The sequence below is a fragment of the Saimiri boliviensis genome, chromosome 5, assembly GCF_048565385.1.
Source record: "Saimiri boliviensis isolate mSaiBol1 chromosome 5, mSaiBol1.pri, whole genome shotgun sequence".
NCBI classification, from domain to species: Eukaryota; Metazoa; Chordata; class Mammalia; order Primates; family Cebidae; genus Saimiri; species Saimiri boliviensis.
Window position 1 is genome coordinate 143,883,487 of NC_133453.1, and position 19,125 is coordinate 143,902,611.

A 19,125-nucleotide genomic window follows, 5' to 3' on the forward strand; every position below is an offset into this window, starting at 1 on the left:
GAAAAATAATCTTAAACATGTTAGGGATTAAAAAAAAAAAATTCATTTTAAGTATGCAGAACTCTATTGGAATACCACCTGGAGGTGCTACCTGTGGCCAGAGCCCATCACAATGCCAAGTACGCATCAGGCATTCCACAGACATTTGTTTGTGTGATTGAAGGAGCTCATATGGAATGGTCACAAGTTACTACGCCTTTGCATCTTTCTTGTGGGGAGAAAGAGTGTAGCCCCTTCATCTTTTACTACCAGGCCTTTTCTTTATATTTATAATCAATAAATTAATATCATTTCCTATTCTGCTCAGCTCTCATGTCCTCTTTCCTGTCGCTTCCAGCTACCTCTATGGAAATAGTGATGGGTAGTTGGAAGCCAGCGACAACCACAGGATTCTCACAGGCTTGAAGCTGTGTTGGGTGATTTTTACTTCTTATGGGAAGCAGGAAGTGCTGAGAACAAACACACTTAGAAGTGAGATGTCCAGTGATGTTCACTCTTAAAGTAGCTTATGTGAAAAGTGATGGCAAATTCATCTGTGGCAATGTGTGGTTGGAGACATTGATTTGCCTCTTAAAATAAACTTTATTGTAGTAAAACTTTGGATTTGCAGAAAAATTACAGAGGCAGTACAGAGTTCCTGCATGCTCCACACTCAGTTTCTGCTAATAACGTTATATTTTCATATGTTTCTCACCGTCTTGAGGAGGGACTTTCTATACAAATTATTTGGAGTTCTGGACAGCAGATGTGTTTCTCCCTTCTTTGTTTATTGAATCAGTTATTTGTCTCAATATGAACACTTTGATATCTGCTTTGTACTTTGGGTTGTCATTTGGTAGTATTTTAAGTATGGCTCTACGTTGTTCCCTGTCTGGCCATCAAGGGATCTTTCACTTGGCTCCTGTGTCCCTTTGAGCACCTCCTTACTTTCTGGCACCGTGTGATGTTCCAGTCTTAGAATCAACCATTTGTATAAGGATCGTTCTGCATGTTTCACAGCTTGCTTCGTAGGAGTTGTTCTGATCCTGCCTGCCTCATTTATTTAGAAATAATAATAGAGTTTTAAAACAAATTTTATTTCCAAGGGTAAGTTGGCAAACTCTTTACCTTCCTTGAAGAAGTTTGACAAGGAAAAACGTAAGAATAGAGGAAAAGAGAAAAGTGGACTATACTATTTTGGATTGGTTGAAAATTCTGGTGTGCAGCCAGCAGTATGTACAACTGCTCTATGTCTGGTTGCTAAGTGGCCTGACCTTTTCTTGTCTGAAAGTTTAAGTGATGCTCATTCACCATAAGGGGAATGGAGTAGTTCGCCCAATATGTAATTCCTAGAGTTTTGTATAGAAGTTACTTTGTGTCCTTAACCTTAATGGAATTAACAGAGCTGGAATTTAATTGACAGAAAGAAAGATCCATCCCCCCTCCTCCTTTTTTTTTAAGTTGTAGAGAGTTTACTCAGAATTCACAAGGGGAACCTGGCAAGGCTGTTAATGTTTTATCTAGTTTGGTGTATGCATAAAGAAAAAACAATTTCAAAGCAATTGACTTGATGCTTTTAGGGCATATGAAGAAAAAGCATTTAAAGACACAGTCTCCTTTTATTCATCATAGATTTCATTTTAACCCAGGCTACCTACTGTATTGAATGCACACGTATTAAATGCTGTTTAGAAAGTGCAGGTGACTAATGGTGTCAGTTAAAAAGTAATACAGATGAAACAAGTCTGAAAATGTATTCTCAGTAGAGGAAAATGAAGAATCTGTGCTTGCATCCAAATTCCAAAATACATGATTTATTATTTTCTTTATTTGCTCTTTTCAAATAACTGCATTTTTGAGGGGGAAGTCCTGAAACTAAATCATATTTACTGGAGATGAACATATGTAACAAGATTGTTTTCTGTAAGAGTTGATCTGAGTTCCTTCTCCACTCTGTAGATTTATTATAAAGCACTGACATTTAAATTCATCAAAAGGTAGACTGTGCAGACATCTTGATTATTATTTTAAAGAATTTTCCTATGATTGTTATTTTGTTTTTAGGTTAAGAAGGCCTTTTTACTCTGCAGTCTGGACATACTTTGAACCCCCTTCCCACGATGCTGTATGTGCACAATGGTTATTAAGCAATCCAAACATCAGGAGAAGGGACACTCTTCTGTAAGGTAAGTTGACTCGGTCATCAGTCATCTGTGTTGTTTTGGGGGAAAACTCATTTAACTTTTCCTTCTCTCTTAAATCAGTTAATGTATATTAAATATACCACTCACTAAAGAAAACCCAGGTTTGTTTTGGTACTCTTTCAGTCTTTTTCTTGCATGGTAGACCTCATTTAAGTGCCAACATAATCACTTCATTAAAAAGAAAATCTGTTAAGGATGATTGTGAGCGTAGTAAGTTGCCATTAATTTCTTTGGATGGTCTTCAGCATTTTCTCTTATAACTGAGAATAAGCAACAACCTATTCTGAAAGGGTTCTCGTTTAAACATTTCTAAGGAGGGTCAATTTGTGAAGGAATTGAGAGAAGAAAAAAGAGGCAATCTTGTTTATTCCCAGTTTTTTTTCTGAGGAAATAGCTGTTTGTAGAAGTAGCTTGATATTTTTAAATTTGATCATTTAGTCGTGATACTTATGAGTATGTAAAGACACCATTTTTCTATGTATAAAACAACATAGGATATTTGTATTCTTAAGTTGTGATTATTTGACTTGTTGGGGCTAAGTTTACTCTTTGTACAGTCTATAATAAGTTTTGCAAGATAAATGATTGTTGTTAGCAAGATTATCCTGCGATGCTTAACCTACATACGAAAACAAAAATGTCTTTGTAAAGGGCTTTATCACACTTAAAAAATTTTTTTAGAAACAGAGGCTACTAGTTAAGAGATGAGTCTAATCTATTCCTTCCAGTTAGCACACCTGGAATGGCTTTCTAGAAGCTTGTTCATTTAGATTTCTATATGTAGTTAAAAGCTTAAAAACACACTAAAAAAGCTTCTGTATAGACATGTAAGATGCAACTTTTTACCATTTTACTTTGGACTATTCCTGTTTTCCATAAAGGAGATCTCATTTTACTTTTTTATTTTAATTTTTGAGAGAAGGTCTTGCTCTGTATCCCAGGCTGGAGTACAGTGGCATAGTCACGGCTCACTGCAGCCTCGACCTCTCAGGCTCAAATGATCTTCCTGCTTCTACCCCCTGAGTAGTTGAGACTACAGGCGCACACTACCATGCCTGGCTAATTTTTTTATTTTGTATTTTTTGTAGAGGCAGGGTTTCACCATGTTGTCCAGATTGGTCTTGAACTCCTAGGCTCAAGTGATCCTCCTGTCTTGGTCTCCCAAAGTGCTGGAATCACATATGTGAGCCAGTGTGCCTGTCCAGAGATTTCGTTCTGTATTGGGTTTTAGTACATTCCTCTTTTGTGACCTTTTAGAGAGTATGAGAATTCACTGTGTTACTTTTCCTTTTTGTAATTTTATCATGTGGTTAATCATCAGATTGTTTAGATTTTTTTTTTTTTTTTTTTTTGAGACAGAATCTCACTCTCTTGAGCAGGCTGGAGTGCAGTGGTGCAATCTCAGCTCCCTGCAACCTCCTTCTCCTGGGTTCAAGCAATTCTCCTGCCTCAGCCACCCAAATATCTGGGATTACAGGTGTGTGCCACCATACCCAGCTAATTTTTGTATTTTTGGTAGAGACAGGGTTTCACCATGTTGGCCAGACTGGCCTCAAACTCCTGGCCTCAGATGATCCTCCTGCCTTGGCCTCCCAACATGCTGGGCTTACAGGCCTGAGCCACTGTGCCTGGCCTGATTGTTTAGATTCTTAAGGTTTTAAAACATATTGTATCATCTTGCTACTTTTTTTTTTTTTTTTTTTTAATTTTTTCGAGGTGGGGTCTTGCTCTGTGGTCCAGGCTGAAGTAGTGCAGTGGTGCTATCAGGGCTCACTGCAGCTTTGATCTCCTGGGTTCAGGTGATTCTCTCACCTCAGCCTCTTGAATAGCTGGGACTGATCTCCTGGGCTCAGGAGATTTCCCCGCCCCCCTCAGCCTCCTGAGTACCTGTGACTGTAGGCACATCACACCTGGCTAGTAGTATGCATTGTCAAATAAGGTTTACTGATTTAGCAAATGGAACATTCTGTGATACTTAATAGACATGGTATCAGAAACCAGTTATTCTAAATTTCATGTTTTCTACCTTCCCTTCTTAAAGGCTGATCCCTGTGACCTAATGAATCCTTTGTAAAAAACGGACTCAGCTAGGATGTTACACCATCATTGTCGAAGGAACCCTGAACTCCAGGAAGAGTTGCAGATCCAGGCTGCAGTGGCTGCTGGGGATGTCCACACGGTGCGAAAGATGTTAGAACAAGGCTATTCTCCAAATGGCCGAGATGCTAATGGCTGGACTCTGCTTCATTTCTCCGCAGCAAGAGGAAAGGAAAGATGTGTTCGAGTTTTTCTAGAACACGGAGGTAAGTTTCCTAGAAGCACATCTTTTTCCCCAAGGAGAAACATAAATTACATTTAGTTTAAAATGTGTCTATGTGTAATTTTTAATGCTTCTCTCTTGTTAGTACTCAACATCTTACTCTCTTTCCTTTGTGAAGATTTGCTAAACCTGATTGTTTAAAAGATCAGTTTTGTGAATGGATTCTTTTCCCCGACACCATAGTTTCTGTACTGCCAGGCTTGCCCAGGTTATTTCAGCTTAACAGCCTTTCTTCAGGTTGTCCGGTTGCTTTTATTTCAGAATCAGAAGTGACTGTGGTGTACCTGTAATTAGAGAATTACACAGGTTTCCCCTGTTGTTAGTTGTTCAAGCGTATAGACTTAGCACAGGTCCTTTGAACATCATGGGCCTGGCTGGGTACAGTGGCTCATGCCTGTAATCCCAGTGCTCTGGGAGGCCAAGGTGGGTGGATCACCAAGCCCAGCCTGGCTAACATGGTGAAACCTTGTTTCTACTAACAATACAAAATAATTAGCCGGGCGTGGGGGCATGTACCTGTAGTCCCAGCTACTCGGAAAGCTGAGGCAGGAGAATTGCTTGAACCTGGGAGGTGGAGGTTGCAGTGAGCTGAGATCGTGCCATTGGTCTCTGTGCCATTGGCAACCAGAGCAAAACTTGGTCAAAAAAAAAAAAGAAAACCAAAAAAAAAAACAACAAAAATCATGGCCCTAATGATATCCTGTCCGTATCTCTTTTTGTTTTAGGTGCTTTCCTTTGCTATTGTTTTAGAGCACTTGTTTTTTTCCAGCAACTGTACATAGCTTGTAGTTATACTATAAGAAGACTGGTTATCTGAGATCTAATTTTGTATAAATATATGCAGTTGGAAACTTGACATATTCCGTTTTTGGTTTGAAAAATTGTCCATTCCCATGGTTTTTAAACTAATAATTGTCCACAACTAATTTACTTTCTCTAGTCGAATTTCAACCTAACTTTATTTTCCTAGAGATGGATTTTATATATATTTGATCATGTGTACCCACATTATCTCTGTGAATTATGGTTGAAAGCAGCTTGCTTAGGGACTCAAAATTATATATGTGCCAGTCTAGGGCTTTAGTTGCTCCTTAGAAATGATTTCATTTCCTTCCTAAGGTATTCTTTGTTACAAGACTAGCCAAACTTACTTGCATTTTGAAGTGCTGAAAAATGTTGGAAGTTCTAGTATTCTTACAGGAGTCATGTGAATAATATGAATATGTGAATACAAAGGCTGACAGGAGGGCCCACTGCAAGGCTGCACTAGCCCTGAGCCTAGGAGTAGCCGCCTGGCCCAGGGGCCCTGAAACGGGAGTCCCTTGCCTGAAATAGTTGACTGTTGTCAGGGCCCAGAAGTTCTCTGGCCTGTGCCTACCGTGTAGCTTGTCTTCCACATGATTCACGTGGAACCTTACAACACGGAAACCTCAGTTCTGAGGTTAATCAAAGTGAACTGTAAGTGGAATGCCAGGAAAAAGGTCTGTAAAAATTAAAAGGTGGGTGTAGGGTCAGAATTGCTAAAATTCTGTGCAGAGTTTCATAACATTAAGACCAAGATCACGGCTCACAATTGGTATTCCACCTAGTCCTGTTACTTTCCACTTTTGCCAGCCTCACTTTATAAAAAGTTAATAAAAAATGTCCTCAAAATGTATTATTCAAGTAATACATGAATATTGTCTCTTTCAAACAAAGCAAATCTTCAGTTAAATTACAAGTAAAGCCCAAGTGCCCTTTGACTAACCCCTAATCCTTATCCGTCTGCCTCTGCGTGGATGTAACTGGGTATACGTTTGGTTTGGTGCTTCTCCTTCTAGAGCATTTCTTAACCATGTTGCATGGAATCACAGAAATTCTGTCATATGGGCAGGCACAGTGGCTCACGCCTGTAATCCTAGCATTTTGGGAGGCTGAGGTGGGTCGATTGCCTGAGGTGAGGAGTTCTGGACCAGCCTGGCCAATGTGGCGAAACCCCATGACTACTAAAAATAAAAAAAATTAACTGAGCATTGTGGTGTATGCCTGTAATCCCAGCTACTGGAGGCTGAGGCAGGAGAATTGCTTGAACCCCAGGCAGTGGAGGTTGCAGTGAGCCGAGATCATACTACTTCATTCCTGCCTGGGCGAAAGAGCAAAACTCCGTCTTAAAAAAAAAAAAAGAAAAAGAAAATGAAATTCTGTTGTATCATGTTACTTGGGGTTTTTGAATATTAATGATATACTGACTGTATAATTCTATAACTGTTTTTTTTATTCAACTATGTGACTTGAAGACTTTTTAATATCAGAGATCTGCAAACTTTTTCTGTAAAAGGCCAAATAGTAAACATGTTAGGCTTTGTGTGCCATACTGGCTTTTGTAACTACCCAGCTCTGCCATCATAGCATGAAGCAGCTATAGATAGTATATAAACTAATGGGTGTGGCTGTGTTCCAGTAAAACTTTATCAAAACCAATGGTGGGGGGAAAAGGGAAAAACTGGTGAGGGGCTCTTAGGAACTAGAATAGCAGGGGTGTCCAATCTTTTGGCCTCTCTGGGCCACACTGGAAGAATTGTCTTGGGCCACAAATAAAATATACTAACACTAATGATAGCTGAGGACCTAAAAAAAATTGCAAAGATGTTTAAGAAAGTTTATGAATTTGTGTTAGGCTGCATTCAAAGCTGTCCTGGGCTTCATGCCACTTTGGGCTGCAGGCTGGACAAGCTTGCACTGTAGTTTCTGAATCTTTTCTCTCTCTCTCTGTATGTATGAATGTAGCTAGTTACATACAGCATAAGGACATTTTGCTCAATCATGGACCCCATTTACAATGGTGGTCCAATAAAATTACACCATATTTGACTATACCTTTTCTCTGGTTAGAAAAACAAATGCCATTGTGTTACAGTCACCTACAGTATTCTGTACAGCCATATGCTGTCTAGGAACAGTAGACTATATGCTATAACCTGGGTGCATAGTACACTGTGCCATCTAGGTTTGTGTGAGTGCATTTTATGATGTTCACACAAAAGCGAAATCCCCTAACAACGCAGTCCTCAGAATATCTCTGTTGTTAAGCAGTAAATGACTGTATATCTATATATATATATTTTTTAATAGCTTTATTGAGATATAATTCACGTGCCATAGAATTCACTCATTTAACGTGTACAGTTAATAGCTTTTGGCATATTCGTAGAGTTGGATATTCATCACCACAGTCAATTTTAAAACATTTTCATTATCCGCAAAGAAACCTTCTATCGGTTCTGTTAATACATATTGATTCACTGTTCTTCGCAGCTTCTGAATATAGTATTTATAAATATGGATATGCTATCATTTATTTATTTTATTTTTTGGGAATGGCTGAAATTTTCATAGCAGGAGATTTTGGGTTTTGAAAAGAGGGGCAATATCTAGCTTTTAGCCCCAGTCTCTTACCCTTCTTCTCAGAGGCCATCACTTTCACTGGTTTCTTACATACTGTCCAGAGGTCATCTATGCATGTAGGCAGAAATATTTTTCCATCCTCTACCTTGTAACCAGCTCCCTTTTAAAAATGTTCTGTTCTACCTCTTGATTTTTTCACGTAACAGTTAATTAGGTGATAGTTCCTTATCTGCATAGGACTCTGTCTCAGATTTCGTCATATGGATGTGATTTATTTATACTTACCTTCTATTTCTGGACATTTTAAGTTTTCATTTTTCGGCTACTAGACACATTACTGACAATGTCCTTGACTGATGATGTTATACGTGTAAGAGTTTATTTCTTGAATAACTCCAAGAAGTGCATTTGCCAAGTCAAAACATTTTTTATGGATATTGGCAGGTTGTCCTCCAAAGAGATTGTCAACATTTTGTGTCCTTACTGACCAGGCGGGATAGTGCCTGTTCACTTGCTTTTGCTAGTGATGTACTACCAGATGGTTTTTCTCTTCCCCGGTGTGATATACCTGTCTCTCTCTCTCTCTCTCTCTCTCTCTCTCTCTCTCTCTCTCTTTCAAAAAATGACATATGAGTAACAAACATTGCAAGACTGGGCTTTTTGTCTTACTGATTTATTATAATGGTTTATGTATTCTTTGTTACATGTTGCAATGTGTTCCTTCTCTAGTTTTTTTCACATTCTGGTTTTTGTTGTTGGACAGAAGTCTACATTTTAATGTAGGTGAATTTTGTTTTTCTTAGCCATGTAGTTTGTGCCCTTTGTGTCTTGTTCAGGACATATACTGCAGGGTGATTATTTGCCTTTATTTTCTTCTAAAATGTTTTATGGCATTTAGGTTTTTAATCTGTTCAGAATTGGCTTTTGTGTGTATGAGGTAGCCTGGTATAGTTTCACTTTTCTTCATGAAGATAGCCTAAATCATGCCTTCTTTCTTCATTACTGTGCACTACTAGGTCACATACAAGATTTTCATATGTGTGGTTTCGTTTCTGAGTTTTATCTAAAACAATATTTTGGACAAGCCCTATGTTTGTTTTTATATAACACCTTTTACCTGATCCCCTTTCCCTAATAGAATAAGAGATTCAGAGAGTGTTTCTCCTAGCATATTATGAACCAACGTGGAAAAATTAATAGAAAAAAATACCTTACTGCCCTACTTCCTTATGGCCACATGTGGCACTTAGGCATGCTCTGTATTTAACCTAGTCCTGGCCTCTGATCTCTAGACCAGTGTAGGCAACTGTGTGTTCAACCTCTGTACTCCCATAGCTCAGAGACATTGCCAGCACAGCACAAGCTGTGTTCATTCTCACCACCGTGCTCATTCTCAGCAGATGGCACCAAAGCCTCTGATTGCCATGCCGGAAATCTACAAACCATCCTTGGTACCTTTTCCTTACCTCCAATACCACTGATTGCTAAGTCTGATTGATTCTGCCTCCTAAAAAGTTGTCAGATCTTTTCACTTCCTTTCCCTGGAGATTCTGCCACATTCTTGGGTTGGGAAACATTCCTCACCAGAAGGGTTGCAGCGGCCTCTTCCATCCCTGCATCCAGTCTTGCCCCTTCCAACCCAGTCTGCAAATAATGTGACCTGTTAAAATGGAAATAAAAATACTGTCTTTTAAAAATCCATGATTGATTCCCCGTTTTTCTTAGGGTGATATTCAAAGTTTATAAGGTGATCCGTGTGGCCCTGCAGTGTCTGGCTCCTCTTACCTTTCCAGTTTCAGCTTTGAGCCACAGCCCCTCTCTATTCTTTCAGAGTCACGGAGTGCAATGGTTTTGGCCTGGGACCCTCTGGGGTCACTCTTCTGCTCATTCCCCACCCCTGCCCCCCTTACCGGCTCTGCCTGCTTCTCTCTCAGCTCTCACTGATCATTTTCTCAGGGAAACCTCCTCTTACCAGCCAGACCAGGTCACCTGGTATCCATATATGTATATATATCACTGCTATGTGATACTATTGTTCCCTGTGTGACGTTATTCCTCTGTTATATGATATGATTGTTCCCTGTACCTTTTTTATTACAACTATCATAAGCATAGTGAACTGTTTTATAGTTCTCTATTTAATGTCTATATCTCCAATGAGTCTAAAGCAGGTGTCCCCAAACTACGGCCCGCAGGCCGCATGCAGCCCCCTGAGGCCATTTATCCGGCCCCCTGCTGCACCTCAGGAAGGGGCACCTCTTTCATTGGTGGTCAGTGAGAGGAGCACAGTATGTGGCGGCCCTCCAGCGGTCTGAGGGACAGTGAACTGGCCCCCTGTGTGAAAAGTTTGGGGACGCCTGGTCTGAAGCTTCTTGAGGGTGGAACCCATATCTGTTTTGCTTCCATCTAGAAAGAGAGCGAAAACTAACACCAGTTATCTCAAGTAATTGTTCCTCAGTTTTACAGAGACAAAACTAATCTTTTCTTTTATCATAAGGTTGGAAATGGACCGCCTTTTGGTGAGATTAGAAAGTTGCTTGAATGCATCATACATCCCTTCACTCCCCACAGGCTCTCTTGCTCTGTCACCCAGGCTACAGTGCAGTGGCACAATCATAGTTCACTGCAGCCTCTACCTCCTGGCCTCAAGCAGTCCTCCCGCCTCAGCCATACCTGTTACTTTCAAAACAATGTAGTTTCTTTTCTTTTTTCTTTTTTTTTTTTTGAGGTGGAGTCTCGCTCTGTTGCTCAGACTGGAATGCAGTGGTGTCATCTTGGCTCACTGCAACCTCTGCCTCCTGCCTTAGCCTCCAAGTAGCCGGGATTACAGGCGCATGCCACCACACCCGACTAATTTTTTTTTTTTTTTTTTAGTAGAGGTGGGGTTTGCCATGTTGGCCAGGCTGGTCTCAAAGTCCTGATCCCAAGTGATCCACCCACCTTGGCCTCCAAAAATGCTGGAATTACAGGCATGAGCCACCACACCTGGCCTCAAAACAATGTACTTTCTTTAAGAGTTTGTGACTTCCAGTCAAATTGGCTCCTCCTGTTAGTAGCTCAAAGATCCCAATAGGGAACAGTGAGTGAAATAACTGATAAGAAACAAGACTTGACTTTTCACTCTCTCTTTCTCCCTCGCTTCTCACCCTGCTCGCTCTCTCTCTCTCTCTCTCTCTCTCTCTCTCTCTCTCTCTCTGTGTGTGTGTGTGTGTGTGTGTGTGTGTGTGTAGAGACAGAGAGAAAGAAAGAATAAGAATTCACATAGATAGACAGGGTGACCAGTTGATCCTCCATGAACTATATAATCAGCAAATATTTATTGAGCACCTAATGGATACCAGGCCCAGGGCTGGGCCCCGAGATACAGAAATGAGCAAATACGGTGCCCTCCTTCTGGTACTTCATCATCTGCCGGGGGATGGAGTTAGCCTAACACTTACTGAGGGTTAAGTACATGGCAAATTCCTCGTAAGTCTTTTAGGATAATAAGTATTATCAGTTTTTACATTAAAAATTATAAACTACAGAATAAGTAATTCACCCAAGGTCATTACTTCAAAAACACTGGAGCTGGGATTCAAACCATTGTCTTACCTGTAATTCTGTTTTGTTCCTAAAAAAACAAGGCAGTTCCAAAAGAGTGAATTTAAGTGCCGTGTGTAATAAGTCCCCACTGTCTGCTGGGGTGGGAGGGCGAGTGCAAGGAAGACTTCCTAGGGAAAGCAGGGTGGGACTGGAAATCTGGAAAGCTGAGGCAGGGAGGGAGGCTAGAAGGATGGAGGTGTGGAATTACTCCAACTCAGGGCACATTGTGTGTGACGGGTTGAAGGAAAGAAGGAACAGTTTTGGTTTTAGGAGCTGATAAATGTTCAGTATGATTGGAGCATATCCAATAATTTACTGTAGGGACATTGGTGAGCTGTCAAAACCTTCGACAGAGGAATGGGAGAACAGTCGTGATTTAGAAAATTAGCTGATTAGGCTGGGCACGATGGCTCACGCCTGTAATCCCAGCACTTTGGGAGGCTGAGGCGGGTGGATCACCTTAGGTCAGCAGTTCAAGACCAGCCTGGTTAACATGGTGAAACCCTGTCTCTACTAAATATACAAAAATTAGCCAAGCGTGGTGGTAGGTGCCTATAATCTCAGCTGCTCGGGAGGCTGAGGCAGGAGAATCGCTTGAACTCAGGAGACAGAGGTTGCAGTGCACCAAGATCATGCCATTGTGCTCCAGCCTGAGCAACAAGAGCGAAACTTCATCTCAAAGAAAAAAAAAAAATTAGCTGTTTATAGTGTGCAAACATTCCAGAAGGGCATAAGCCCTAAGGCAAGAAGAGTAGTAGCTGGGATGTGATGTGAGAGTGAAATACATCAAGAATAACTGAGACTTTTGGCCTGAAGATCAGGAAGAGAAGAGTTGTGGTTAATTTAAATGGTGAAGATTAGCAGGGACGGGGGAAGCTAGCCAGATGCAGTTTAATAAATGGGACGTAGATATCTAATACCAGTCACTCACCCAACTAGAATTTATCTCAAATATGTTAATGGGTCAGATTTTACTAACGTTAGATTCATATACCTGCATGGTAAAATGTATCGCACAGAGCTAGCCAGAATCAGAGCAAGTGTGGCCATAGTTTAGGCAGAGCGCTGTGCCCATAGGCACCCTGATGGGGAGCGGCCACGTGAAGCCACACTTGCTGCTGCTTCTGGAGAAATCCACTTTTGTTGAGAAAATGAGTGAGTTTGAGTTGAATAATGGACACTACCTATATTCCAAAAGGAGAACAAAGTGTGGCTTTCTGTCTTGTTTAATCTAAGCCTGTGCTGTCCATAGCAGATCTGGTTATTTAAATTTCAGCCAAGATAATTAAAAAGTTCAGTTCCAGCCAGGTGCAGTGGCTCACACCTGTAATCCCAGCACTTTGGGAGGCCAAGGCGGGTGGATCACGAGATCAGGAGATTGAGACCATTCTGCCTAACACGGTGAAACCCTGTCTCTACCAAAAATACAAAAAAATTTAGCTGGCCGTGGTGGCAGGCACTTGTAGTCCCAGCTCCTCGGGAAGCCGAACCAGGAGAATCACTTAAACCAGGGAGACAGAGGTTGTGGTGAGCCGAGATCATGCTACTGCATTCTAGCCTGGGCACAAAGCAAGGCTCTGTCTCAAAAAAAAAGTTTAGTTCCTCAGTTAACACTAGTCATGTTCTAAATGGTTACTTCTGACAAGTGGCTGCCATATTAGAGAGCATAGTCGTCCTTTGGTATCTGCAGGGGATTGGTTCCAGAACCATGCCCCCAGTATACCAAAACCACATATGCTCAGGTTCCTGATAGAAAATGGCATAGTATTTGCATACTACCTTCCTGTATACTTTAAAATCATCTTTAAGTTGCGTATAATACCTAACACATTGTAAATGCAATGTAAGTAGGTGTTATACTGTATTGTTTTTAACCGTTGTATTTTTATTATATTGTTTCTAATTTTTGAATTGAATTATTTTTCATCTGTGGTTGGTTGACTCTCTGCTAGGGAACACGTGGATATGAAGGGCTGACAGTAGAACATTGGCCTGTGCACATAAGTGATACTTTGCTACTTTACTTTCAAGCATCCGGCATCAAATGATGAAAACTTAAGGAGTTTTACAGTGGTCTAAAAATATTTGAGTTTTGAAACACAAACGGGATGCATATAATAGCATCTCGGTACAAATCCTGGTGGTCTTTCTGACCAGTTTAGTGTGCTGTTACAATCGTAATGAAACAGTCTCTATTGTAAGGGTGGAAATTGTAACAAACTCGTTATTATCTTTATTTTCCAATTTTGAGTCTTCTAAAAATTTCAAGACCATGCTGGACATTTCAAGAAAATAACATGAAGAGACCATGTTGTAGTGCATTTATTCATCTTCAGATTCAGTGTTTCTGCAAATTGGCCTGAGGGCTCTTAGATAAAGCTCTAGAATTTAAGTCTATAAAAAAATCCCCAGAGAAATGTCAGAAAACCTCCAGATAAAGTAGGTAAAATTCTTTTGGTGAAACACATGAAAATAAGTAAGAGATGGCTGGTCACGGTGGCTCAAGCCTGTAATCCCAGCACTTTGGGAGGCCGAGGCAGGTGGATCACGAGGTCAAGAGATCGAGACCATCCTGGTCAACATGGTGAAACCCCGTCTCTACCAAAAATACAAAAAATTAGCTGGGCATGGTGGCACGTGCCTGTAATCCCAGCTACTCAGGAGGCTGAGGCAGGAGAATTGCCTGAACCCAGGAGGCAGAGGTTGCGGTGAGCCGAGATTGTGCCATTGCACTCCAGCCTGGGTAACAAGAGCGAAACTCCATCTCAGAAAAAAAGAAAATAAGTAAGAGATAAGGGGGTAATCAAATTCACGGAAGAAAGACAAAAACAATTTTTGGCTTTTCAAAAATGAAAGATTTTGCAAATGATAATTCTAAATGTGGTGCAACTGGCACATTGATGGAAATTTGTGAGAGTACATTGGAAAGCAGTTTAGTAGTGTGTATTGAAGCCTTAAAAACAATAGCTTCTCTTGCCAATATAGAATGTATATTAACTCCATTCATTTGAATTAAGTATAATTAATGATCAGATTAAATAAAATTCTTTTAATGTGACCAGAGGAAGCAATCTTAAAATCGGGAAATATTTTCTGTATAAAACTTTCACCTTTCTGAATATCATGATGTACTGAAAAAAAGCTTGCCTTTTATTGTATATAATTTTCCAGATGTAGGTGTTCTCAATGCTCAAATATAGAGAAACAGTTAAGTAATTAAAGTATGATTAGACCTACAACTTTTTAAAAATGGGTAAAAGAAAAGCTGAGTTTGTCATCGATGTTGACAGTAGTTATTAGGAAATGCGGTTCTTTTACCTTTGATTAGTTTTACCACAGACAGTATAAATATATTTTTGTTGTCATTTCATCTTTTAAAAGAACATAGAAGACAATAATGATGAAACAAAATTCTTGTTGGGCTTATAATATATAAAGATGAAATATATGACAGTAATTGCACAGAGATTGAAACAGTTTCTGTATACTTCTAGAATCCAGTTAATCCCAAAGTAAAAACAGGAATGAAATAATAAAGAGAGTAATTGAAATCGGTGGAATTGAAAATGGGCAAATGATAGAGAAGATAGAACTAAAAAACAAAGGATTCTTTGAAAAGATTAATAAAATTGATTGAATCTCTGTCTAGAATTGGGACAAGAGAAAAGATCCATAACCAATGTCAAGAGTGGAAGAGAGGTTCCTATAGTACTGGAAATCCTGGCCAGAGCAGTCAAGCAAGAGAAAGGAATAAACGGGATTCAGATTGGAAAAGAGGAAGTCAAATTGTATCTCTTTGCTACTGATATAGTCTTATATCTAGAAAAACCTAAAGACTTTATTTAAAAAAAAAAAAAAAAAAAACAGATCTGATAAATTAGTAAAGTTGTAGGTTACAAAATTAACATATAAAAATCAGTAACATTTCTATATACCAATACTGAAACAGGCAAAAAAGAAAGCATGAAGGCATTCTCATGTATAATAGTTATCTGAAAAACAAAACAAAACAAAACAAAAAAACAAAAACCAACAACCTGGGACTAAATTTAGCCAAGAAGGTGAGAGATCTCTACAAGAAAACAAAAGCACTGATGAAACAAATTGAAGAGGACACAAACAAATGGAAAGACATCCCATGCTCATGGATTAGAAGAATTAATATTGTTAAAATGACTCTTCTGTCCAAGACAATCTGTAGATTCAGTGCAATTTCTATCAGAATACCAAGGTCACTTTTTGCAAAATTAGAAAAAACAATCTTAAATTCATGTTTTTAGGATTGAGCCCAAATAGCTGAAGCAATCCTGAGCAAAAGGGACAAAGCTGGAGGCATCACACTACCTGACTTGAAAGTATATTACAAGGCTCTAGTAACCAGAACAGCATGGTATTCACCTAAAAACAGACACAGACCAATGGAACAGAGAATCCAGAAATCTACGTATTTATAGCAAACTGATGTTCAACAAAGATAACAGGAACATACAGTGGGGAAGGGGCACCCTCTTCAGGAAAATGTTGCTGGGAAAACTGGATATCCATATGCAAAAGAATAAAACTGGACCCCTGTCTCTTATCATATGCAAAACACAAGATGGATTAAAGCCATAAATATAAGACCTGGAACCCTAAATCTACTGGAAGAAAATAGGGAAAACACTTTAGGACATTGGTTTAGGCAGAGTTTTTATGGCTGAGACCTCAGAAACACAGACAACTAAAGCATAGGCAAATGGGACTATATTTTAGAAACTGAAAACCCTCTATACAGGAACAGGAACAATTAATAGAGTGAAGAAACAACCTGTTGAATGGGAGAAAATGTTTACAAACTATTCCTCTGACAAGGGACATTGTAATATCCAGAATGGAAGGAACTCAACAGTAAAAACAACAACAAACAATCTCATTAAAAAGTGGCCAGGCCAGGCACGGTGACTCATGCCTGTAATCCCATCACTTTGGGAGGCCGAGGCAGGTGGCTCACATGAGGCCAGGAGTTTTTGAGACCAGCCTGGCCAACATAGTGAAACCCCATCTCTACTAAAAATACAGAAATTAGCTGGGCCCACGTGGTGGTGGGTGCCTGTAATCCCAGCTAGTCGGGAGGCTGAGGCAGGAGAATAACTTGAACCCGGGAGGCAGAGGTTGCAGAGAGCTGAGATTGCATCACTGCCCTCCAGCCTGGGCAACAAGAGTAAAACTGTCTCAAGACGCAAATAGACATTTCTCGAAAGAAGGCATACAGATGGCCAGCAGGTATGTGAAAAAGTGCTCAACATCATTAATCAGCAGGGAAATGCAAATCAAAACCACAATGAGATATCTTATCCCAGTTATAATGGCTACTATTTAAAAAATTAAAAATAACAGATGCCAATGAAGATGTAGAGAAAAGAAAACTCTTAATGCACTGTTGGTGGGACTGTCAATTAGTACAACCACTGTCTATGGACATTTCTCAAACAAAAAAAAAAAATAAAAATACCGTATAATCCAGCAGTCCCACTACTGAGTATCCAAAGGAAAAGAGATGAGTGTACCAAAGAAATCCCTGCACTTGCATGTCTACTGCAACACTATTCACAGTAGCAAAGATGTGGAATCAACCTAAATGTTCATCATGGTATATATACACACAATACTATTTGGCCATAAAATGAAATGAAATCATGTCATTTGCGGCTACATAGATGACTGGAGGTCATTATGTGAGGTGAAATAAGTCAAGCACAGAAAGAAAAATCATCACATTCTTACTCGTGGGAGCTAAAAAAGTTAACCTCTAGGGAGTAGAGAATAGAATGATAGATAACAGAGGCTGGGGAGGGTATGTTGGTGGTAGGAGGAGATGAAGAGGTTGGTTAATGGGTGCCATTCATCAAAAGAAAGAAATTGTAACCTTCAGTAACAGAGTAGGGTCACTATAGTTAGCAACAATGTATCACGTATCTCAGAGTAGCTGCAAATGTTTCCAGCTCATAGAAGTGATAAATGCTCAAGGTGGTGATGGATAATGAAAATACCCTGACTTCATTGTTACACATTCTGTGCATATAATAAAGACTCACATATACCCAATAAACATGTAAGATATTACATACCAATAAAAATTTTTAACAAGAATGGAAAGGGGTATGTCACTACAGATCCTCTAGACATAAAAAAGGTAATAAGGAGTGTAATGGGCAGCTTTGTGCCATTAGGAGAAATGGACAGATTCCCTGATGCACATTGCTAAAACTGGCCCAAGGAAAAAATAGATTAAAAGCCTTATATCAGTTTAAGAAATCTAGTTCATAACTAAAACTTTTCACCAAGAAAACTTTGGGCCCAGCTGGCTTCTCATTGAATTATTTCAAATATTAAAGGACATAAATCAGAATTCTACACAAATTTTTTGGCACAGGAGGGAACCCTTCCAAGCTTGTTGTATGAGGCTTGCATTGCCCTGATACAAACCAAAGACCGTGCAAGAAAGCTATAGGCCAGTGTTTTTCTCTACAACAGACACAAAAAGTGTTAACAAAATATAGGCAAATCCAGTCTACTGGTATATAAAAAAAGGATATTCCATCAAACCCAAGTAGTATTTATTTCAGGAATACAAGATTTGTTTAACACCTGCAAATCAATAGCCTGAGTAATTTATCATCTTAGAATAAACCATAAATACCAAATAATTATTTTAGTAGATTCAGAAAATGAGGTAGTCTTAAATACATTCATGAGAAAGAAGGGAAACCAGAAGCAGAAGGTGATTTCCAAAGCAGTGAAAAGCCACAGCTTCCCGGGTGGTGAACTACTTAATTCTTTCCTTCTAAGATCAGGAATCAAGGGAAGGGTCATTCAGCATTCTACTGTAGGTTCTAACCAGTGGAATAAGGGCAAAGCAGTAATCAAGAGTCATGAATTGGAAAGGAAGAAGTCAGACTGTCTTTATTTGCAGAGAACATAATTGTGCTTGTAGATCCTGGTAAGAAAATTACAAATGTGTACTAGAACTAAAAGTGATTCTAGATAGATTATAGAATACACAAGTCAGTGTACAAAAATCAGTTTTATTTCTAATAGTAGTCATTTGGAAAATGGAATTTTAGCTCATAATAGCAACAAAATTTAAAGTATTTGAGAATAAATGTAACAAAAAGTATGTATGACATGTACACTGAAAACTACAAAACATTGCTAAAGAGAGTTAAAGAGGACCTAAATAAATAGAGAACTGCCATGGCTATGGTTTGGAAAAATCAATAATGTTTAGATCATTTTGGAGAGGTTGCCTTCCTTAGAGTCAGTGGAGTTCTAATGAAAATTCCAGCAGGCTTGTTTGAAGAATTGATAAGCTGATTCTAAAATTTATTATCCCAAATATTAATAATTTAAAAGTAGACTGGAGAACTTAAGCTACCTGCTGTCAAAGCTTACTATAAGCTCTAGTAGTCAAGACAGTGTGGGATTGGTGTATAGAGGGACTTTTAGATCAATGGAACAAAACAGATTTCAGAAATAGACCTACACTCATGGTGAATTGATTTTCAGCAGTGACACCAGGGTAAATCATTAAAAGTCTTTTTAACACACTATGCTGGAACAAGTAGATATCTTTGCAGAAAGTACTGAACCTTGAACTTACCTTATAAACCACAC

At 39.3% G+C, this 19,125-nt stretch overlaps 1 protein-coding gene across 1 annotated transcript in view; it reads left to right on the forward strand.

The window, feature by feature from the left end:
- The window catches only part of ASB7 (ankyrin repeat and SOCS box containing 7), a 51,338-nt gene that overhangs the window by 4,755 nt on the left and 27,458 nt on the right, over positions 1–19,125 (forward strand). The window contains exons 3-4 of the mRNA XM_003940540.4: positions 2,044–2,165; positions 4,225–4,486. Coding sequence (XP_003940589.1) covers positions 4,276–4,486 — 211 coding nt within the window. The 5' untranslated portion in view covers positions 2,044–2,165; positions 4,225–4,275. The remainder of the gene's footprint in view (positions 1–2,043; positions 2,166–4,224; positions 4,487–19,125) is intronic.